At 46.0% G+C, this 24,055-nt stretch overlaps 1 protein-coding gene across 1 annotated transcript in view; it reads left to right on the forward strand.

The window, feature by feature from the left end:
• Positions 1-24,055, forward strand: part of LOC144505017 (glutamate receptor 1-like) — a 224,252-nt gene that overhangs the window by 194,264 nt on the left and 5,933 nt on the right. The window contains exons 12-14 of the mRNA XM_078230666.1: positions 12,602-12,800; positions 14,785-15,032; positions 19,839-19,953. Coding sequence (XP_078086792.1) covers positions 12,602-12,800; positions 14,785-15,032; positions 19,839-19,953 — 562 coding nt within the window. The remainder of the gene's footprint in view (positions 1-12,601; positions 12,801-14,784; positions 15,033-19,838; positions 19,954-24,055) is intronic.

The raw sequence follows: 24,055 nt of genomic DNA on the forward strand, positions 1-24,055 counted from the left end.
AAAGGATGGGCAAGCAAAGCTACCACTCCCTGGATGACAAAGTTCAAAATGAAACAAAAAACGGATGCTTCAGATAAATGTTGAGTTTATCATTTTGTAGAGAGTTGGATACCAAAAATGTGGAGGAGAACAGAAAAGAGAATAATGAGAGGCAAAGGGAGAGAATGAGAATACCTAGCAGCTAATGTAAAAGGGATTCCAAAAGTCTTTTCTAAACATACCCCTCTCCAATCCCTCTTTGTCCTTTTTTTTAATATGGCATCCAGGACTGCATGAGAAACACAATCTAGAGTAAGCCATTCCGTCCCTTGAACCTGCTCTTCTACTGTCTTCTAACCAAAGTTCACCACAGGTTTAGCATTACTGCCTAATTAGTCAGCTGACTAATGTATCGAAGAGTTTACTAAAGACTGTTTGTGCAATGTGGGTTCTCTTTTAATATTGGACCTGGTTTGGTTTGGATATAAATCTTGTTCATTGAAATGGATTCATGTGGCAGAATACGATAAGTTCCAAAAAAGATGTAGATCATAGATCATTTAGATCAGAAGTGCCGTGTAGTACATTAATGGGAGTGGTTGGTAAGGTTGGTTGGCAATAAAAGTATCCAGTGGAAAAGCCAAATAAATATCAGTTTCCAAATAGGAAATCTCAGGATTTTGGTTAGGGTAGCATACGAGTTTGGAAGAATTAAGTGGAGCATACTAATTAAACCATTGCAAGTTTCATCATAAATTCACACTCTCAAATTAAATAGCTAACTAATCTGTTTATGTTTATTGGAGGCAATTTACAATCATAAAATCTTACAGCAAAGTTGGAGGCCATGCCAACTCTCTGTAGAGCCAGCCAGTCAGTTAGACTCCTCCATTCTGTCACCGTAACCCCGCAAGATTATTTCTCTGAAGCACCCATCCAGTTTATTCTACATCAACGTCAATCCTTTAATGTCTCCACTTCCACCACCCTCCTATACAGAAAGTAGCTTATTGCCACTCAGTGCATAAACAAGTTCTTCCTCACATCCCCACTGCAACACTTGTCCAAAACCTTTGTCTACCTTATCTAAACAGTCATAACATTGTTACTGCCCCAAAAATCTTCACTCAACTTCCTTTGCCCCAGAGGGGAGGGCATTTAAGAGAGCATTGCTGTGGGTCTGGAGTCACATGTAGGCCAGACCTGGTAAGGATGGTAGATTTCCTTCCCTAAAGGACATGAAGCAGATCGGTTTTAAACTATCAACAATGATTTTGTGGTCAACATTAGACTTTTATTTCCAGATTTTTTCATTGATTGAATTTGAATTCTACCATCTGCCATGGTGGGATTTGAATCCCAGGGCATTACCCTGGGTCTTTGGATTACTAGTCCAGGGAAAATACCAGTATGCCATTGCCAAGCACAATCTGCCTTTTACAAATTTGTGCTGGCGGTCCTTAATTAACTCAAACCTCTCCAAGTGCCTGTTGATGTTTTCCCTGATAATTCTTTCTAAAATCTTACCCAACACTAATGTTAGCCTGAACAGCCTGCAGCTGCTATCCTTCCATGAACAACATTTGCCATTCCCCAATGCTCTGGCACTTCCCTCACGTCTCAGGGAGATTGAAAGATTTGACAAGCCCTTTTGCTATCTCGACTCCCACTTTCTTTAGCAACTTGGGATGCAAGCCATCTAGACCAGGTGACTTATCCACTGTAAACATAGCCAGCCTTCCCTGTACTTCCTGCCTCTCAATTTTCATTGCCCTATCCATCACCTCTACCATCTCCAATTTTGCCAGAAAACCCGCCACGGGAATGACTCGAATTCCCGGACTGGTCTCAATACTGGTGACCGTGAAACCATTGTTGATTGTCGTGAAAACTCGTCTGGTTCACTAATGTCCCTTTCGGGAAGGAAATCTGCCATCCTTACCTGGGCTGGTCTACGTGTGACTCCAGAGCCACAGCAATGTGGTTAACTTTTAATTACCGTCTGAAATGGCTGAGTTGAGCCACTCCGTTCAAGGGCAATCGGGGATAGACAGTAAATGCTGGCCCAGCCAGCGACGTCCACATCCCAGGAAAGTACAAAGGAAAACAAATCTGACTCATTACATCGCACAGATTCTGTCTTCTTGCATTCTGACGCTGCTGTTGAGTTGTATCTGTTTTTTACAAGTCAGATTTTTTTTAATGTATGAATCTCTTTATCAATGTTTAAAAAAAGAATCATTGTAGTTTGGTTAACAATTAGAAAGTTCCGACTGAATTATTAATTGTCTGCAGGTTTGGAAAGGAATGAGAGATCAGTGGAGAGACAAAGAGAGAGAGACAGATTTTCTTTAAAGATAAAACAGGAGCTGACTAATTGCCTGTCAGCTCGACCTTCTCAAGAATTCCTTTTGCTATCCATTCCTATTCAAGGAATGCATCGTAAAAGCTGACTCTGCAGCCATGTTCCAAAGAGCTAAGTGAATCAGAGAATCAATGGGCTGGATTTAGGAGCAGGCTTTGGGACCCCAGCCTCAGGTCCAGATTGGGGTCATGAGCCTGCATTTGCTGGCAATCTGACCTGAAGCACAGTCTTTGGGGAGGCTGCCTCCTAATTAGACGTATACAATCTCAGCATCACATTAGGGATGCTGCCGGTACAATGAGAGGGCTGGCAGCTCTGAGGCCTTGACAAAATTTCCCTCTGGAAATGGTGAGTGCTGCGGAGGCATGTCAAGACCAAATGTGTGCTCAAAGATGGGATACCTTTCAAACGTTTTAAAGGCCTAAGGCAGTAGGCCCCTTTGGTTGGAGGTAAATCCCTCCCATCGAAATCATTTAGGTCATCGGTGGGGCCATTCCATTGGGTACATCCCGTCTTTGGGGCATTGAGTCTCTGCCCCAGGGAGGCTGCCTCCATTGAGTTTGTGGCCTCTGCAAGTGGCAGGAGGCTACATCACCAGTGGCAAAATACTGACTGGACCACAAAATCGTCCCAAATCAGGGCCTTAACCATTCTAATTGGCTGCCTGCCTTGGTGGAGTGTGCAGCCAATCCTATTCCCAGGGAAAGGTTCCATAGCTACAGGAATACTTTGGCGAGCTATTCAGACGTGGCTCCCCCACTACCCCCCCAGGCCGAGTAAAATCTCACCCCAAATACTCATAGAATGATGCAGCACAGAAGGAGTCCAATCAACCCATCATGTTCGTGCTGGCTCTTTGTAAAAGCTATCCAATGAATTTTGCTTTCCTGGTTATTGTTTGCCCTTTTGAAAATTATGTTTGGACCTGTTTGAACCACACTTGCAGACAGTGCGTTCCAATTCACAACAATTTGCTGTGCAAACATTCAATCCATCTCCCCTCACCTTAAATCTGTGTCCTCTGCCTTCTGACCCTCCCGCCACTGCAAACTGTGTTTCTTTACTTAACCCACAAGCTCCCTTTATCATTTTGAACACTTCCATTAAATTTCCCCTCAACCTTTATTGCTCTGAGGAGGTGAATCCCAGCTTCTCCGTTCTCCACATAATTGAGGTCTCTCTTCCAGTAAATCTCCTGGACACCTCCTCCTTGATGTCCTTCCTAAAATATGCTGCCCAGAACTGACCACGATAAACCAGCTGATGTCTAACCAGTTTTTTCTAACTGATTACTTATACTCTCTTTATGAATAAAGCCAAGGATCGCTTATGCTAATTTAATACCAACATTCTTAACTTGTCCTGACACCTTCAATGATTCGCGTACATGCATTCCCATGACCTTCTGTTCATGCACTCCCTTTAAAATTGTACAATTTAATTTATATTGCCACTTATCATTCTTCTAACCAAAATGTACCCCCTCACATTTCTCTGCATTGAATTTCCTCTGCCATGCCCAGCTTGCCAGTCTGACCTCCTAAAGTCTGTTATGGGTGGCACAGTGGTTAGCACTGCTGCTTCACAGCACCAAGGGCCTGGGTTTGAGTCCTGGCCTTGATCGCTGTCTGTGCGGAGTCTGCATGTTCTCCCCGTGACTGTGTGGGTTTCCTCCGGATGCCCAGGTTTCCTCCCACAGTCTGAAAGACGTGCTGGTTAGGTGCATTGGCCATGCTAAATTCTCCCTCAGTGTACCCGAACAGGCGCCGGAGTGTGGCGACTAGGGGATTTTCACAGTAACTTCATTGCAGTGTTAATATAAGCCTAACTGTGATAATAAATAAACTTTTGCATGGTCTGATGTTACGCCATGCATTCCCAAGGTCATTAACATATCTCAAAAATTAAGCTAGTTCTCCCCAGGAAACTCCATTGTGTATTTTTCTCAGTCTGAAAAACAACTGCTGCCATTGCTGTCTGCTTTCTGTCTCCATACAGCCATCCCTTCTTTAAGAGGAGGAAGTAGTGCAGTGGTATTGTTGCTGGATTAGTAATTCTGAGAACCAGAGCAATGCTCTGGGGACCTGGATTCAAATCCCACTGTGGTGAAATTTGAATTCAATTTTTTTTAAAATCTAGAATGAAAAGTCTAATGATGACCATGAAACCATTGTCGATTGTTGTAAAAATCCATCTGGTTCATTAATGTCCTTTAGGGAAGGAAATCTGCAGCCTTAATTGGTCTGGCCTACATGTGACTCCCGACCCACAGCAATGTAGTTGACTTTTAATGGGCAATAAATGCTGGCCCAGCCAGCGAGGGCCACATCCCATGAACAAATAAAAAATATCTCATGGTCTTCAGTTTTGCTAATAAGTCTACAAGCAATTTATCAAATGCCTTTTGAACAAAGAGCAAAAGGACAAAAAAAAGTTACAGCACAGGAATAGACCCTTCAGCCCTCCAAGCCTGCACCGACCATGCTGCCCGACTGAACTAAAACCCCTTATCCTTCCGGGGACCATATCACGCTATTCCCATCCTATTCATGTATTTATCAAGACGCTCCTTAAAAGTCACAGGAACACATCAACCAGACCCTCCTCAGCAAAACCAGCTGTTATTTCATTGAACAGAATCTTAACTGGACCTGCCTTACGTGGCAGAAGCTGGAAATTTTGCACCCAGCAACTCAAATCCTGACTCCCCAAAGCATGTCTACCATCAAAAGGCACAAATCAGGAGTATCATGGAATACTCTTCACTTGCCTGGATGAGTGCAGCAACAAACTCAAGAAGCTCAACAACATTCTGGGCAAAGGAGCCCACTTGATTGGCACCCCATCCATCACCTTCAACAGTCACTATAGACACACAGTGGCAGCAGCGTGTGCCATCAACAAGATGCACTGCAGGAACTCACCAGGACTCCTTCGACAGCACCTTCCAATTCTCTGATCTCTATCACCTGGAATGACAAGGGCAGCAGATGCATGGGAACACACCACCTACCTGCAAGTTCCCCTCCAAATCGTATACGATCTTCAGTTGGAACTATATCACAATTCTCCGTCGCTGGGGGAAAATCCTGAGATCTCCTCCTAACAGTTCTGTGGGTACCAGACATACTGCAAGCATTCAAGAAAGTAGCTCACCACCATCTACTCAAGGGCAATTAGCGATGAGCAACAAATGCTGGCCTTGCCACATTCCAAGATTAAATAATAAAAACTGCTGTATAAACCAGGTGTCACTCGTGTGTTTGCACTGTGTATATGGGCTTTTTCTGTATTTATGTTCTACGTACTGGCTTTTACTGTGTCCTGATACTGTAACTACTATCTCTGTGCATTAATACTCTATACACCGGATACCTTTTACTGTTTATACTGAGCATAGTAAGGAGTCTAACAACACCAGGTTAAAGTCCAACAGGTTTATTTGGTAGCAAACGCCACTAGCTTTTGGAGCGCTGCTCGGAAAGACTTTATATGCCCTGTTTGTGAACAGAACTCCCACTCACCTTACGAAGGAGCAGCACTCCAAAAGCTAGTGGCGTTTGCTACCAAATAAACCTGTTGGACTTTAACCTGGTGTTGTTAGACTCCTTACTGTGTTTACCCCAGTCCAACACCGACATTTCCACATCATATACTGAGCATATCGGCTATCCCTTCCTGTGTGTTTATATTGTATATGCTGGTTATAAATATGTTCAGTTCTGAATAATCTTGAGGGTGATCATGAGAGTGACCAATACTCTTGAGAGTTAGCACCAGGGACCCGGGTTCAACTCCAGCCTTGGGTGACTGTGTGGAATTTGCATGTTCTCCCCATGTCTGCGTGGGTTTCCTCCAGGTGCCCCGGTTTCCTCCCGCACTCCAAAGATGTGCAGGTTAGATGGATTGGCCATGCTAAATTGCCCTTTAGTATCCCAAAATGTGTAGGTTAGGGGGATTAGTGAGGTAGATGCATGGGGCTCTGGGAATAGGGCCTGACTAAGGCGCTCTTTCAGAGAGTTGGTACAGATTCTATGGGCCGAATGGCCTCCTTCTGCACTGTAGGGATTCTATCACTCCTTTGGGGAGTGCAGCCAAAGGTCAGACCATGGAATCACAGTGGTTGATCTGTGCAGGAGATAGTGGGGAGTAGGATCAGGATAGTGATGTGAAACTGATTATGTTTGTGTACAGACTGGTGTTTCTGTGTCTGCTGAATTAATCCCAGGATGGTATATTGCCTCTCTGGTGCTAGGGTGCAAGATGTCACAGAACATCTGTAGACAATTCTGAGGGGCGGAGGGTAGACTTCCAGAGGTCTGGGGCCATATTGGTACTAGTGATATAGGTAGGAAGAAGGAGGAAGTGATGCAGGTAGATTTAGGGAGTTAGAAAAGAGATTAATGAACAGGACCTCAATGGCAGTAATCTCCAGATTGGTATGCATGCTAGTTGTTACAGGAATAGGAGAATAGAACAGATAAATGCATGATTGGAGAGATGATGCAGGAAATTCCTGGAAGATTGGGGCCTATGCTTGGAGAAGCGGGACCTCTAATGGCCAGATGGATTGCACAACAATAGTGCCAGGATCAATGTTAGCAGGATGATTAGCCAGTGCTGTTGGAGAGAGTTTAAACTAATCTGGCAAAGGCATGGGAACTAAGATGTAGCATTCAAAAGAAGAGACTAGATCCATAAAGGATTGGAAGAGACGGAGAGTACCAGACTCGGAAATAGTGGGATCAAAATAAGAGGGAAAACAATAGGTCTAAATTAGGTATACAGTATGTAAATACACAAAGTGTGTTATATAAGGTTGGTGAGTCACAGATGCAAATAACTACATGGGAATATGGTGTTGCGGTGAATTAGAGACCAGGCTTAAAATAAGACCAAGACTGGGTACTAAACATTTCAGGATACAAGGTGATCAGGAAAGATAGGGAAGGAAAGAAAGGAGGAGAGGTAGTGATATTGATTAAGGAGAAGGCGGCATGGTGGTACAGTTGTTAGCACTGCTACCTCTCAGCGCAAAGGACAGAGTTACAAGGATAGGGCGGGGGGGGAGGGCCTGGGGGGATGCTCTTTTGGAGAGTCAGTGCAGACTCGATGGGTCAGATGGCCTCTTTCTGCACTGTAGGGATTCTATGGTTCTATTGCAGTACTGGGTAGAGAGAGGGTGTCTCAAAGAAGTCCAGGGCAGTAATTACTTGGTTATGTTTAAATTGCGATACTGTTACCCTTTGGGATGTGTTCTGTAGATCACCAACTAGGGGAAAAGACAGAGAGGAATAAATTTGCAGAGAAATTGCAGAGATTTGCAAGGACTATAGACCAGTAATAATGGGAGACTTTAATTATTCTAATGTAGACTGATTTGATTTGTTATTGTCACATGTATTGGGATACAGTGAAAAGTATTGTTTCTTGCGCGCTTTATAGACAAAGCATACCGTTCATAGAGAAGGAAAAAGAAAGTGCAGAATGTAGTATTACAGTCATAGTTAGAGTGTAGAGAAAGATCAACTTAATGCAAGGTAGGTCCATTCAAAAGTCTGATGGCAGCAGGGAAGAAGCTATTCTTGAGTAGTTTGGTACGTGACCTCAAACTTTAGCGTCTTTTTCCCGACGGAAGAAGGTGGAAGAGAGAATGTCCGGGGTGCATGGGGTCCTTAATTATGCTGGCTACTTTGTCAAGGCAGCGGGAAGTGTAGACAGTGTCAATGGATGGGAAGTTGGTTTGCATGATGGATTGGGCTACATTCGCAACCTTTTGTAGTTTCTTGCGGTCTTGGGCAGAGCAGGAGCCAGCCATACCAAGCTGTGATATAACCAGTAAGAATGTTTTCTGGGATAGTATTAGTATAGAGGGCAGAGAAGGGTGAGAGTTTCAGAAGTGCGCTCAGTAAAATTTTCTTGAACAATTCACTTCTGGTTCAGAAGGAAGAAGGTAGTGCAGAATCTGGTTCTGGGGAATCAGCTGTGACAAGTGAACCAAGTGCCTGGAAGGAAACATTTAAGTAATAGTGATCATAGTATCCTATGTGTTAATTATTCATTAACTGTGTTAATTGTACACAGCTGGTGGGTATGAACTGGGGAATTAGCTGAGTTGTTATAAATAGACACAGACTATAATTGTGAATTTGATGGTGGACATCATAATGTACAACTCTAAATAAATACAAAAGTATGTAAAGATTGGCTCCAGGTCTATCCTTCTCCAGCTAGCTTTCTGGAAAAGAACAACAAAATGTGGATTAGCTACAGAAAAGGACAAAGGGCAATCTGGAGTTTAAAAAAATACTTGATTGGAGGAGGAACAATTTCACTGGGTTGAGAACAGATCTATCCTGAGTTAGCTGGGACCAAAGATTGGCAAGCAAAACTATAATCCAACAATGGGCTGTCTTTAAAGAGAAGAGGGTTCAGGTACAGTTGAGGTACGTTTCCATGAGAAGGAAAGGTCAGGTAACACAAACCAGAGCTCCCTGGCCAGTGAGAGAGAGAGATAAAGAGAAAGCAGAGAAAAAAGGAATGGGATGGCAAACATCAGGTCGATAATACAAGTGAGAACCAGGCTGAATGTAAAAAGCTCAGAGAGCAATTGTAAAAGGAAATAAGGGTTACAAAAAGAGAGCATGAGAAGTAACATCAAAGGGAATCCCAAAGTCTCCTATAGGTATGTAAATAGTGAAAGGTTAGTAAAAAAAAGGAGTGGGGCCAATTTGACATGTAAATGGAGACCTAAGCATGGAAGCTGAGGGCATGGCTGAGGTCCTTAATGATTGTGTTGCATCTGTCTTGATTAGGTAAGAAGATGCTGCCAAATTTAAAGTGAAAGGGAAGAAAACTGAGATACCAGATGGGCTGAAAGTTGATAAAGAGGAGCTGGGGTTGTTCTCCTTGGAGAAGGGAAGATTGAGAGGAGATTTGATCGAGGTGTTTAAAATCATGAGGCATCTAGACAGATTAGGTAGCTAGAATTGGTGGAAGGATTGAGAACAAGGTGACACATAAAGTGAATGCAGAAGAAACAAAGGTGACAAGAGGAAATAAATATTTACACAGCAAATGGTTCAGATCTGAAATGCACTGCCTGAGAATGTGGTGGAGGCAAATTCAATCATGTTTTTCAAAAGAGAAAACATTTGCAAAACTAGGAGGAAAAGGTTACGGAGTGGGACAAGTACATTTCACTTGCAGAGAGCTGGCATTGGCTCGATGGGTTGAATGGTCTCCTTTTGTGCTGTAACCATTCTATGATTCAAACCATTCTATTGGATGTCCCTGTTTATGTTATATATACTGGATGTGTGTCTCTTTGTGTTCATACCGCACCTACTGGGTGTCTCTCGCTCTCTCACGGCCAAACATGTTGTGCATCAACTTGTAAATCTTTCCAACATATCCCTATGGCAGGCAGCGAGAGAGATTCCTGTGAGCCATATTGATGGAAAGAAATTTTAACTCCACCACCACTGTACATAGCTCCAGAACACAAGATGTATGACAGAGTGTATGTTGCCACAGCAACTCAGACTCATTGAGGTACTGGCTGACTCAGTTATTTGGATGGCTGGCATGGATCAGATTGGTGCCAATAGCGTGGGGTTTGATTCCTGTTCTGGCTGGAGTGGATTCGGAACCTGCCTCCTTGTCCTAGCCGTGGTGGGGCATGTGGCACTGTGGGTTGGACCTGCAGAGAGCTGGAGAAGATACTGGGCGTCTCTTTATTTCTGTGTTAGTAAGGTTTCTGTCCATTATAAAAACATAGGTGTGTATGCAGTCCAATCCATGCTGTTTATTGGCTGGATGACTGATTTGAGGCCTGAGGATGGCACAGTGATTAGCACTACAGCCTCACAGCACCAGGGAATCGGGCTCAATTCCCGGCTTGGGTAACTGTCTGTGCAGAGTCTGCACGTTCTCTCCGTGTCTGCGTGGATTTCCTCCGGGTGCTCCAGTTTCCTCCCATAGTCCGAAAGACGTGCTGGTTAGGTGCATTGGCCTTGCTAAATTCTCCCACAGTGTACCCGAATAGGTGCCGGAGTGTGGCGACTAGAGGATTTTCACAGGAACTTCATTGCGGCGTTAATGTAAGCCTACTTGTGACAATAATAAATAAACTTTTTTAAAAAGATATTGTCTTCCTGATGCCAATTCAAGCAGCCACTATGTTAAATGGGATTTCATTCTGGCTACAGACAACAGGGAAACACATGACTAGAGAAACACTGGGAGCAAGTAGCGAGCAGGCACCCAGTGTCTCCAATATAGCCTTGGATGATCTGCTCAAGACAATGGATGAACAGTGAGATGCCTGTTTCCTGCCTCAGGGGCAGAAATCCCTCAAGGCAACGTTTCCACCTCCAGAGGGACGTGGTTGCTGAGGCAAGCAATGCAGCAGTGTAATTCACTGGATTTGGGAGCGAAAGAAAGTCAATGACGCAAGCAGCGACCCTTCACATAGAAACCTAATTCTTGTCCCGATCTTTCATTTCAGCTTCTGAAAGTATGGACATTCCTCAGTCAATGGAGGTAAAGGAGGTTAGCCTCCCTGAAGATATTCACTCAGCTTCACCCTCACAAACACCAACTCAGAGAATGACATTGCACATATCTTTGATGCTGACCTAGGGGGCGTGGGGGCGCAGGTGTGCAGGAGCCAGGGCAGAGTGAGAGGATGCCACAAGGTGTGAGGTTACATACTGCCTCTGCTTTTGGGGAATTCAGCTGTTGACTCCAAGGATCCAGGAATTGTCAGGAGGCCAGTGGGCCTCTACGAGGAATTGCTGGAGTGACCTGGCCTTTTGTGCCAGCGAGCTTCTACACAATGATTCAGAGAATGGAGGAGCCCAACTACAATTGGGCTCCACACTAAGCATGGAGATTATTCTGCCCATGCTCCGGCTCCATGAAGGTGCTGTTTCTTTCTAGCACAGTTTGGGAGTATCACTGACACTATGCAAGAATTGTTAAGAGGCCATGCAGTCCCTGGTCGGCCAGTCAGTATTATTTATGATAATAGATCTGCACCTCAACTCTATTCACTCAACTGTGCTCCATTATCCCTTGATAAACTTATTCAATAAAAATCTCCAACGACATCTACAGCTGTTTAAGGGAGAGAGTTCCAGAGATGTAAATCCAATGTGAATGAGAGTCTGGGCTCTGAATCCATAATGTGTCAGTTCTGGTCATTGAATAAATATATACCGTGGTTGGGATGGTGACTGAACCCACTGAGGGCTGTGAGTTGTTTGGTTGATACAATGGGCTGCTAAGATTATCTGTTTCTTTATTGATCAGGAACCCATCTTAAGGTTCACGAGGTTTATGAGGGGTTCCAGCTTCATGCTGTTAGCTGAGGAGCAGTTCAGTTATTTGGACCGCACCGTTTGATCTTGCCGATCGACTGAGATGCGTTTTGTGATCCATGGCCTCCCTGCAGCACCGGGTAAAAGAAGCTTTGTGCTAAAATGGAGTGTATCAATTGAGTGAGGGATTACTAGCACTGCAGTGCCCTCCCTGCAGTGAAAGGTTGGAGGCACTTTGGGTGCGTTGCTTCTCTGAGCCAGCAGAGACCGGAGTGAGATTTTAACTCATTCAAAACCCGTCCAGTTGCACAAAGTTTACATCAGGCCCTGGATGCCACAGGAAGGAGATTGGAAACCGTGTCCTGTACCTCCAGCACACCACTGGCAAAGGCAGAAAATTGGGCAGATTCCAATCATTCTCACAGTGTGTTTCGGAGGTGAGGTGAGGCATGGCAATGCGTACCATCGAACTATAGGACTGGGAAGTGCTACATTTATTTCTGGTGTTTGATATGTGAGAGTCACTGGCAAAGCCAGAATTCATTCCTAATTTCTCTTGCGAAGGTGGTGACGAGCCTCATCTTCCTCGTACGATTAGCTTCCAACTGACCGGCTCATATTTAAAGTAAATTGTTGGGTGTCATTGTCATATTTGTGCTAATGGTCAACATGGAACATTTGAAATCACGGTGATCTGCCACACTCAGCTCTTCCAGCCTGTCCCTGGGGGCAGCGGGGTGTCAGGAGCAGGATATGCTTTTATATAAGCCATTGTGTTTGCACAGTTAAACCACACACACATGGACATAATCTACTGTCTTTTTTTAATGCATTTCATTTCATGTGATTCCTCCAACCCCGCACCCCCCCCCTCCTCCTCCCCCACCCCCCCCCCCCCCCCCACCCCCCCCCACCCCCCCCCCCCCCACACCAGGTCTCTGTCTGGTCGAATTGTTGGTGGAGTTTGGTGGTTCTTCACCTTGATCATCATCTCATCCTACACTGCCAACCTCGCTGCCTTCCTGACGGTTGAACGAATGGTTTCACCCATTGAGAGCGCAGAGGACCTGGCAAAGCAGACAGAGATTGCCTATGGAACACTCGACGCTGGATCGACAAAAGAGTTCTTCAGGGTGAGTACAGCACCTTTCTGCTTATTGCCCTAACTGTGAGACAGTGGTTTTAAAGAACGGGCAAACATCGGCACTGCAATACTGTGGTGATTTGGAGTGAATGTCCCTTTAAGGGCAACACAGCAGAAGAGGGCCACCTGGCTTGAGGGACCAATTGGGACTGAGAGTGGGTAATCACCCCAGGGGATGGAATCCTCTCTGAGGCAGAAGACATTGAGAAGCATGTAGGGACTGGGGCAGACAGGACCGCTGTCAGCCTCTGTGCAGTTTTTCCTTATTAATAAATACCCTTTGGGTACCTGCTGAGGCCTGTGAGTGCGCTCATTACAAATCCCCTGCTGATTATTTAAAAAAAGAAAGACTGATTTCTAATGCATCGTTAAACACCTCAGAACCTCCCAAAACACTTTATGTTGAATGAAGGATATTCGACATGGAGTCACCTGTTGTAACTTTGCATAGAGCAAGATCCCTCAGCCATCAAGCAGCACTCACCCCAGCCAGGAGGCACAAGGCCGTCCTGAGATTAACCCATGTTTCTTAGCAAAACATGTTGCTAAGCCCAGGGGGAACCCACCCATTTGAAGGCCAATGGATCTCAAAGTTGCCACTTCAGTTGCCAGTTCAGACGTGAGTGCCGGGAGCTGGAAGATATTTATGGGGGAGGGGTGATCATAACAACTATGTCAGGTGGGGAGCAGAATGCCTCCTGCCTCCATAGGAAGGTTCAAGGAAATATTTGTACTAAAGAACGAGCCTTTCATTCGTGGCTATTGTTTAATCCTCTACACCCACCAAAGAATCCTGGGAATTTTGTTAATGCTGATCTGGCCAAGCCACTCCCCACCCAATCCAGCTGTTCCCCCTGGGTTCAGAATGAGCCCCCATTTCTGACACGACAGTATACAGTGCATAGTCTCAGGAAAACGGGCCAATCATTTCGGAGTGAGGTGAAGAGGGAAAGCTCTTCACTCGGAGGGTTGTAAATCTTTGGAATTCTCTGCCCCAAAGGGTTGTGGATGTTCCAATGTTAGATACATTTAAGGCTGGGTTAGACAGATTTTTGGTCTCTCAGGGAATCAAGGGATATGGAGAGCAGCCGGAAAGGTGGAGTTGAAGCCCAAGGTCAGCCATGATCGTATTGAATGGCAGAGCAGACTTGACAGGCCATCTGGTCTACTCCTGCTCCTATCTCTTGTCTTCCTTTTAGATCTGAATCTATCCCAGATTGAAGAGGCAATCACCTCACTTGCTATAAAGATGCTATTGCTTGGACTCAATGAGGGGACTGAGATTACAGTATTGAAGGGCTAATAATTAGACATGATAACAATATTCCTAGACTCTCAGGACAGTTGGAATGGGAACTGAAAATACAACACAGAAAAAGGAGTTCCCCCGTGATCGAGGCACTGAGCATTGTTGGTGACTTAGGGGTCTCCTGAGATTGGGGTAAATACAAACACTGGAAAGGTGATTTATATTCACCTTGTAGAGGTCGAGATATTTACACTGAGAGCTGCTGAAGTCAATTATTTCCTGATTGGAGGCCATGAGTGTTGTTAAGTGTGGTAACAGTGATTGACTGTTGAATACTCAGCAGTAGCTGACAGCTCCCTGTTCCAGGAATGAAGATCTGCTCTCGGTGCTGAGGTAGACTTTTCCCATTTACTTTCTCCTCATTGGGGCGGAACAGTGGCACAGTGGTTAGCACTGCTGCCTCACAGCGCTAGGGACCCAGATTCGATTCCCAGCTTTGGGCCACTGTCTGTGTGGAGTTTGCACATTCTCCCCGTGTCTGCGTGGGTTTCCTCCGAGTGCTCCGGTTTCCTCCCACAGTCTGAAAGATGTGCTGATTAAATGCATTGACCTGAACAGATGCCAGAGTGTGGCGACAAGGAAAATTTCACAGTAACTTCATTGCAATGTTAATGTAAACCTTACTTGTGACTAATAAATAAACTTTTTTAAAAATCTTGTGCAGAGATCAAAGATTGCCGTCTTTGAGAAGATGTGGGCCTATATGAAGTCTGCTGAACCTTCAGTCTTTGTTAAAACCACTGAGGAAGGTGTAACCCGAGTGAGAAAGTCCAAAGGGAAGTATGCCTATCTCCTGGAGTCAACCATGAATGAATACATTGAGCAGAGGAAACCCTGTGATACCATGAAGGTTGGAGGTAACCTCGATTCCAAAGGATATGGAGTGGCCACACCCAAAGGATCTCCCTTAAGGTGAGTGGCCTAGTGTAACACTGGGAATGCGCAGACTAATAGTGTAATAACTGTAACTAATATTCTGATAGTGTAATAATTGTAACTAACATTCTGATAGTGTAATAATTGTAACACCCTGATAGTGTACTAACTAACTCTCTGATAGTGTAATAATTGTAACTAACACTTTGATAGTGTAATAATTGTAACTAACACTTTGATAGTGTAATAACTGTAACACTCTGATGGTGTACTAACTGTAACTAACACTTCAATAGCATTAACTAGAAAAGTAATTGACAGCATTGCAATGCAATAATATTATTGTTAACTGACCCAGTTATAGATTGGTTCTAACAACTACCAATATAATCCTGCTAACTAATGCCTGTAATATTCTGCTGACTGTTTTGTTAACGAGATTGGATTGCTTCCTTCTGAACATTTTCAGAGTCAATGAGTTTTATTGATCTTTGTGCTTAACCTCTCTCGGCTTTCTGTCTGAGTAAATCCCCGGTGAATCTCGTAACCAGGACAATCTCCTCGTTTGGAAGAAGTTAATTTGTTTCGAAATGTTGGGCAACAATGCAATTTGTTTCTGAGATTTGTTTCAGTTGTTCTGAATGTAAACACAGGCATGGCCATCCAAATACCACTGCCCTGGCCCTGTCCTCCAGACCCGCCTTGCCCCATCCTCCCAGCTCTGCCCTATCTGCCAGCCTTGCTCTATCTGCCAGCCCTGTTCTGCCCAGTCCTGTCCCATTGTGCCCTGCTCTGGTCCATCCTGCCAGTCCTACCTTGCTCTGCCCTACCCTGCCAGCCATGTTCTGTCCTGCCCTATTTTGCCAGCCCTGCTATCTCAGCTCTGCCCTGCCCTGATTTGAGCTCTTATTCTGAAATCCATTCCGTTAGACCAAAACCAATAAATTCCAGCAGATTTGTTCTGTGACAAGTTCCTGAACCATTGCATTGATGTGTTTGGTTGGGGGGGGGGGGGGTTCGCTGTCCATTTACAGCATGAATCACCTTCAATCAACACTCGGTACCCCCTTATCCACTGAGCTCATTTCAACCGACACTGTGCAAACTCCAAACTCCCAACATACTCTGAAGGGGACCATTCAGCCCATTGCACCTGTCCCTACACAGGCCCCTCCTTTCGCCCCACATTTCTTTGTGCTGTTGGAACAAGCACACTTGCCGCTCCCACATTGAACCTCAGCTGAGTTGGGACAGGTCCTGGATGTCTGGGGTGGAGTCAAGCACTCAATGGCTTCACCTCATCAGGTTCTGCTGCTCCATCTGCTACTTAAGGCTGACCGCGGACCTACACAGGAGGAGGTTTCAATTCGCAGAAGAGCAGCGAATATCAAACCTTTCAGACAAGCGAAATACTGCAGGAATACTAGAAATCTGAAATAGAAGCAGAAAATTGCTGGAAGCACTCAGCAGGTCAGGCTGGAGAGAAACAGGGTTAACGTACCGGATTTAATCTCTTTCAGTTCTGACAAAAGAGTCATCGCCCCAAAACACTTCCCTCTCCACAGATGCTGCCATCTTTCCCAGCATTTCCTGGTGTTATTTAAGTCTTATTTTATTTCCATTGTTAATGACAAAGGAATTGTCCCTCTCAGATCCAGTGTTGGGATCTCACTGAGCTTTGTCTGTTCACCTCACAGTGGTGAAAGTTTATCATGGAAACATAGAAGATAGGAGGAGGCCATTTGGCCCTTCGAGCCTGTTTCGCCATTCATCAACTAAATAGTCTAATCCTGCTTTCTCCCCATAACCTTTGTTCCCATTCGTCCCAAGTGCTATATCCAGCCGCCTCTTGAATACATTCAATGTTTTAACATCAACTACTTCCTGTGGTAATGAATTCCACAGGCTCACCACTCTTTGGGTGAAGAAATGTCTCCTCATCTCCATTCTAAATTGTCTACCCTGAATCCTCAGACTGTGACCCCTGGTTCAGGACCTGTAATCCCAGAGTAGAGCATTTCAGGACTGAATGTTGCACCAAGAACTGCACTGATTCCGGGGAGCTGCCCCGTTCCCAATCCCCATGCACTCCCCTGCCCCATCCCAGCATTTCCTCTCCATTCCAACCCTGTCTGCAAATCCCCCTCAGGGTCCGGCAACCTGGTCCCTCCTACCGCATGCTCTCTGGCAAACCGCCTCCCCCCGCCCCACCCCCCACTCACGGCAAATCCCTTCCTCCCCTGCCCCATCCCCGCTCCGGCCCAAATTACTAATGGAGATTTTTCTTTTAGCCACAAGAGCGCGGACTCCTGGAGCTAGATTCGTCCGCGGTTCGGTTTCCAGCTTCTTGTCAGTGTTATTTTGCTTGAAGTTGTGAGCAGGGGAGAGAATTCCAACTGGAGATTGAAGTCCATTCTGACAGGGCTGGAAGGCTGGGATATGTTGTCACTGATTAAACACTGAGATCTGAGCTGTCTGGGGAAGCGACCTCTTGAAGGCTCATTAAGCAGACCAAGGCTTCCCTCAGCTGTGGCTCAGTAGCTAGCATGCTGGCCTCTGACCCAGAAGGTCATGGGTTCAAGTCCTAATCCTAAGGTTGCCAGCTGTGACCCAATGTATTCCTGGAGGTGTCATCACATGACTTGCCATTAGTCAGCCAACACACCCACACTTGTGACCCACTGACTTGCTACACCAATTGGAAAGCACAAAGAGTCATTACAAAATGATGCTTGACTGTCAGCCAAACAGCCTTTTCTCCCCCTCCCGCACCCACTCCCCCCTCCCCACCCAACCCCACCCCCACAACTTTCAAAAATTTTGTATCACATTAAGATAAATGTTCAAAATTACGAAAATAAAATCTATTTTTAACATCCCAATGACTTTTCCCCAGGGTTGGTGTGTCCTGGAGAGTGAGTGACAATTCCTGGGGACTCCAGGCCAAGCCTGGAGAGTTGGCAATCCTACCCACTCCAAAAACTTGAGTGCGCAAATTAAAACTGGCACTCCTGTCTGCTCAGGGCACTTGGAGATGGGCAATAATTCCTGGCCTTGCCAGTGATGCTTATGAATAAATGAAATCAAATCCTGAGGGTGTGCTTCACTGTCGGAGGCCATCTTTCAGATGAGATGCTAAACCAAAGCCCCATCTGCTCACTCTTGCCTGATGTGAAAATCCCCTGTCTGAAAGAACGGAGTTCTCCCTCCATCCTGGTCAAGATTTATTCCTCAACCAACATCACTGAAAACTGATGATCCAGCCAAAAGCACGTGGCTGTTTTTTGGGAGCTTGCTGTGCACAAATGGCCTACTGTCCTGAATCACCACGGTGAACACATTTCAATAAAAATGTACCTCATTGGCTGGAAATCATTTTTGGGATGTCCTAAGGTCATGAAAGGTGCTATAAAAATGCAAATCTTTCTTTTGTTATGGCTTTTTCAACACCTATTCCCTTCCCTTCATAAAGGTCCTGACCTTTAACCATGTGACACACATGCCCTGTTCACCTTTTGGACCACTATGGTCCTGAACACAGGCCCCTACTGTCGAGTTGGCATCTCTGTTCCCTCCTTCGAAGCTGAGGCCTTCCTTTTTCAGGACTGCTCCGACCGATTGCTTGTCTCTTTGTCAAGGCCAATTAGGATCTGCAAGTTGACAAGAGGATATTATTTTTTTGTCTTTTTCACATCCCAAGTTAGGTTCCAACCCCACTACCCACATCCCCCCCATCTCTTGCCACCTCCATCTTCCATCCGAAACACTTCCCGCTTCCACCCCCTTGCCAGTCTCTCTGGCTTCCTCCATTTTGACATGCAGAGCAAATGTCAGGGTGGGTGAAGATGGTTGTTGGAGCCATGTTCAGCTACTGTAGGGGAGAGCCCAGGAGGTCACTGAACAGGTGGAGAAGGTTGCACAGTGTACAGGATGCAGTGTAAAAGGTGTAACCTGTACAGGCCATGGCTGGAATTCCCCACAACCGCTGCCAGTGAGAACGGAGAATTTGGTGCTTGGCCAGATCTCTCTCTGTTCACTGCTGCGGAACCGGAGAATATCAGTTGCGGGCGAGTCGGAAACTTATAGCCCCTTGTGGCCTGGGAGACTGGAGCCCACATTTTAGCAGTAACACATTACAGGGGTGTGGGGGTAGGGGGGTCCACTGGGTTGTACACATGAATCATCATAGAATCATATAATCCCTACAGTGCAGAAGGTGGCCATTCGGCCCATCGGGTCTGCACCAACTCCCCAGCAGAGGATCTTGCCCAGGCCCTTTTCCATAGCCCCATGTATTTACCCCACTAATCCCCCTAATCTATACAGTCTTGGGACACGAGGGGACATTTTAGCATGCCAGCTAACCTGCACATCTTTGGACTGTGGGAAGAAACTGGAGCACCTGGAGGAAACCCACGCAGACACAGGGAGAACGTGCAAACTCCACACAGACAGTCAACCAAGGTCGGAATCGAACCTGGGCCCTGGCGCTGTGAGGCAGCAATGCTAACACGTGCCACCATGCCACAGAAGGTAAAAAAAAGAGGAGCATTAACACTGGATAAAGTCTGCGCTTCCCTGTAGTAAGGGGGCATGATCTGGGCCGGGGAGTTTACCAGCCTTGCCTTGCTAAAAGGTGCCCTCAGCCTGTGTTTTTGACATTGTGCCTCCCTGGGTTACACACTTAACTTCACCCCAGCATCCTGGATCACTCCTCCTTGTCTTCCTGTGAATGTTTTGACCTTTTAACTCACTTTAGCTCTGTGCGAATGAATGACTCCAATTCTGACTGCTGGTTTTTTTTTATGCTCACAACTGATGAGTATGTTTTATCATTTCAAGAAATCCCGTAAACCTGGCAGTTCTTAAACTGAACGAGCAGGGGCTGTTGGACAAATTGAAAAACAAATGGTGGTACGACAAGGGGGAGTGCGGCAGTGGAGGCAGTGACTCCAAGGTCAGATTCAGTGTGGAAAACTAGTGGGTAAAGAATGAACATAACTGCGTAACCAGCAAATCCAACCAATCACTTCGGCCTCAGCAGTGGGAAGGAAATTAACCCCGTCACAGTCACCTCATGCTCATTATTAGATGTGCCGCTATTGACACAATGGCACTGATATTCTCAACAATCATTCCATATGTCTGTCCAGGTGTTTTACTGTGTGTCTCCATCTCAGTGACCACTGCGGCTCCAATCCTGCGTCAAGATGTGGATCACAACCTCCCTTTTGCTTCAGCTTTTCATGGGGTGAACAGGAGGAGGTGCTGGAGAACTTCAGTTTCGGTCAGGAACGGGGAGAGAGTGCAGTCCACATACCGGATGTAAGAAGGGGTACACACAGTATCTGGGATGGGGAAGGGGGTACAGTCAGTAGGGATGAGGAAGGGAGTACAGTTAGTATCCGGGATGGGGAAGAGGGTACAATCAGTATCCGGGATGGGGAAGAGAATACTGTCAGTATCCGGGATGGGGAAGGGGGTACAGTCAGTATCTGGGATGGGGAAGAGGGTACAGTTAGTATCCGGGGTGGGGAAGGGGAAACAGTCAGTATCCGGGATGGGGAAGAGGGTACAGTCTGTATCCGGGATGGGGAAGGGGGTACAATCAGTATCCGGGATGGGGAAGAGGGTACAATCAGTATCCAGGATGGGGAAGAGGGTGCAGTCAGTATCTGGGATGGGGAAGAGGGTACAGTTAGTATCTGGAGTGGGGAAGAGGATACAGTCAGTATCCGGGATGGGGAAGGGAGTACAGTCAGTATCCAGGATGGGGAAGAGGGTACAGTCAGTATCTGGGATGGGGAAGAGGGTACAGTTAGTATCCGGAGTGGGGAAGAGGATACAGTCAGTGTCCGGGATGGGGAAGGGAGTACGGTCAGTATCCGGGATGGGGAAGAGTGTAGAGTCTATATCAGGGACAGGCTGAAAAGAAATCGAAGCCTCTCCCAATTTGATGATTGGAGTTTTTTGGTTCCTCTCAATCCCAACATTTGGACCAAGAATTCTGTAAAGATAGAGACTGTCCAACCGGGCTTGACCCTGATGTTTAATAAAATGACTTACCAGGAAGTTTAAATTGATACTCGGGTGGATTTGAACCCAACTGTCCAGTGGTAAGAAGCTGGTGAACAGCCAAAAATCCTCAAGTGTCTCGGGGAACCGACCTCGAACTGACCTGAACCTGGTCTGGAGCTGGCCAGGAACTGACCAGGAACTAACCAGGACCTGAACAGAAACTGACTAGGAAATGACCAGGAACTGACTGGGACCTAACAGGATCTCCCTGTTAACTGACTGGTGACTGACCAAGAGGTGACCAGCACCTGACCATGAGCTGACCGAGAACAGTTGGAACTAACTGAGAGTTGACCAGGATTGGATCAGGAAGTGACCCGACTGGAAACTGACTGGAAACTAACCATGATCCTACTGTGAATTTGCCAGGAAATGACAGGGAGCTGACCAAGTGGCACAGGTAGTAATCCCTAGTCTTAGGGGGAGTCTGCAAGCTGTGTGATGTTCCTATGTTTTTCGTACAGAATTGGTGGTGAGTCTGGCAGATGGGATTTAATTGCAGCCGAGGATTTAATATATTTCGACAATCCTTCCCAGCGGCTGGGATTCTCCGACCTCACCCGCTGCTGGGATTCTCCAGTCCCACTGCAGCAAATGGAGTTTGGCTGAGCACCAAATTCTCCAGTTCCCGTTGGCAACAGTGGCGGGGCAAAAGTGACCGGGGGCCTCCGGCCAGGATGTGAATTTCTCATTGACAACCTCAGCTCCCAAAAACCTGCCGGGAATAAACCTGGGGGCACGCGGTCAGAATCGCTCATGGAGCCAGGGCTACAGTTTTCAAACAAGCTTGTGACTTGACTGGTGACACAGCCTGACCCCATCTGCACTTAACAGGGACTGCACTGGAGAGGACTTAGAACCGTAGAAAAGTTACAGCACAGAAAGAGGCCATTCAGCCCATCTTGGCCATGCCAGCCTGAGGACATCCAGATGCCCTTTCTAATCCCACCTTCCTGCACCCAGCCCTGAACCCTGTATCTGACAGCACTGAAGTGCCGAACCAGGTACTTTTTAAAAGAGTTTAGGGTCTCTGCCTCCACCACCAACTCGGGCAGCGAACTCCAGACACCCACCAGCCTCTGCATAAAAATGTTCTTCCTCATGTCCCCTCTACACCTTCTGCCACTCATCCAGACAGAGGTGACGGGAGGCACTCAATCATCAGGTGCTGCACTAACCGATCACACGGCTGCTCTTAGTTTGTTCCCAGGTCTCTGAACCCTTCATTCTGTCTCAATCTTCATCATGTCAAAGAAGCTAATTGGCAGCCTCGAAACCTTTCTGAGCCACACGGAGCGTAAGTGCCTTTTGCCCAGACGTTGACAGTTCCTCGTGTTGTTTTTCAATGTCTGTTATATTCATGTGGCCTGATGTGTCCCAGCTGAGGGTATATTATCTGCTTTGATCTCCCAGGCTTCACCAAGTGGTGGCTGCAGGTTGCTGGTTACGCACAGTGATAGAGTGTTTGCACATCCGGCTGGGCACAGTGGGTCAGGTTGGAGGAACTCGACTACCCAGCCAGATGGAGCACTGAGTGCCTATCACTTGGAATTGTGAATCAGTAATGTATTTTGTAATGGATAACATAAAATAACATTGATAATGTTATTTATGTTATGTTTCACGTGAAGAAATCGAGTAAACCTTGCAGTATTGAAACTCAGTGAGCAAGGCATCTTAGACAAGCTGAAAAACAAATGGTGGTACGATAAAGGTGAATGTGGAAGCAAGGACTCCAGCAGTAAGGTTAGTCGCCGCACCGTGACGCACGTAACGCATGCTAACCGGAGGGCAACCCGCTCATAAAGCACAGGAGCCACACTCACAAGGCTCCGAATCAGTCAGTGAAGGAGCCAACTGGGAGGATATCTTAGTAACCCAGAAACGCACAGAGCTGGCACCACACCATTCAGTAGGGAACAATCGCCAGGGGTTCGACATAGAACTGCACAGAATCTGCAGCACAAAAAAAGGCCGCTCAGCCCGTCTTTACACTCCTCGCCAGCCTCCTCCAACTCCTTTCATCTAACCCCATCAACACAAACATCTCCAAAAGCAAAATGCTGGAAATCTGGAAAAAGCAGCTGAAACACTCAGTAGATCAGGCAGCAGCTGCGGAGAGAGAAACAGGATGAATATTTCAGATCAATGGCCCTTATCCGAACACTGATTGAAGCTCCATTGATCTGAAATGAAGTCTGTTTCTCTCCACGATGCTACGCAAATTTCCAGTATTTTTGTTTTTACAATACATCTTCCTTCCTTTTCCCTTGGATGCATGCACACTATTCCACATCCTCACCACTCTCTAGATAGCGATCTCTCCTCAATGCCACTTTGGATTCATTAGTCTCTATCTTATATTTATGGTCCTGAGCTTTGGTCTCCTTCAAAAGTGGAAACAATTTCTCTCCACCGACCCTTTTAATCCCTCTCAAAGTCTTTAAGACCAGGTCAGCCTTCACTGTTCTGGACAAAAGAGCTCCAGCCTGTCTAACCTTTCCTGATAGTTACATTCGGTAACATGTTTTCCTATTTATAGTGGCCCTGGCGTAGGTGCGCTCCCTGTAATGGGTTTATTATCTCAGGTATCGCACATTCATCAATTCCTGCCATTCACAAGTGAATTCGGTGTTGACTCCACAAACATCTCATTCAGCTCCTGCTCACTTCCTCATTCCTGGCTTGTCTCGATCTAATATTCAAAGTCGTTAGTGTAAATTAGCCAGGTTCAACAGTAATCGTGCAGCCATTTCTTGCACAATCTCTGGCCAGGAATATCTGTACCCAGATGTCTCTCACACATCTTCACAGTTTAGACTGTGATAAAAGGGTAGGGTGTTTGGATAGTTGCTAACATGGACCATTAGTGGTGATGAATGACAGGCAGATGTTTGTTAATCCTTCATCTGCCATTGTGCTTTTACCCATAGCTCTGAGTCCCCATAAATACAGTAAGAACTCTAACAACACCAGGTTAA

The sequence above is a fragment of the Mustelus asterias genome, chromosome 16 (genome assembly GCF_964213995.1).
Source record: "Mustelus asterias chromosome 16, sMusAst1.hap1.1, whole genome shotgun sequence".
NCBI lineage: Eukaryota > Metazoa > Chordata > Chondrichthyes > Carcharhiniformes > Triakidae > Mustelus > Mustelus asterias.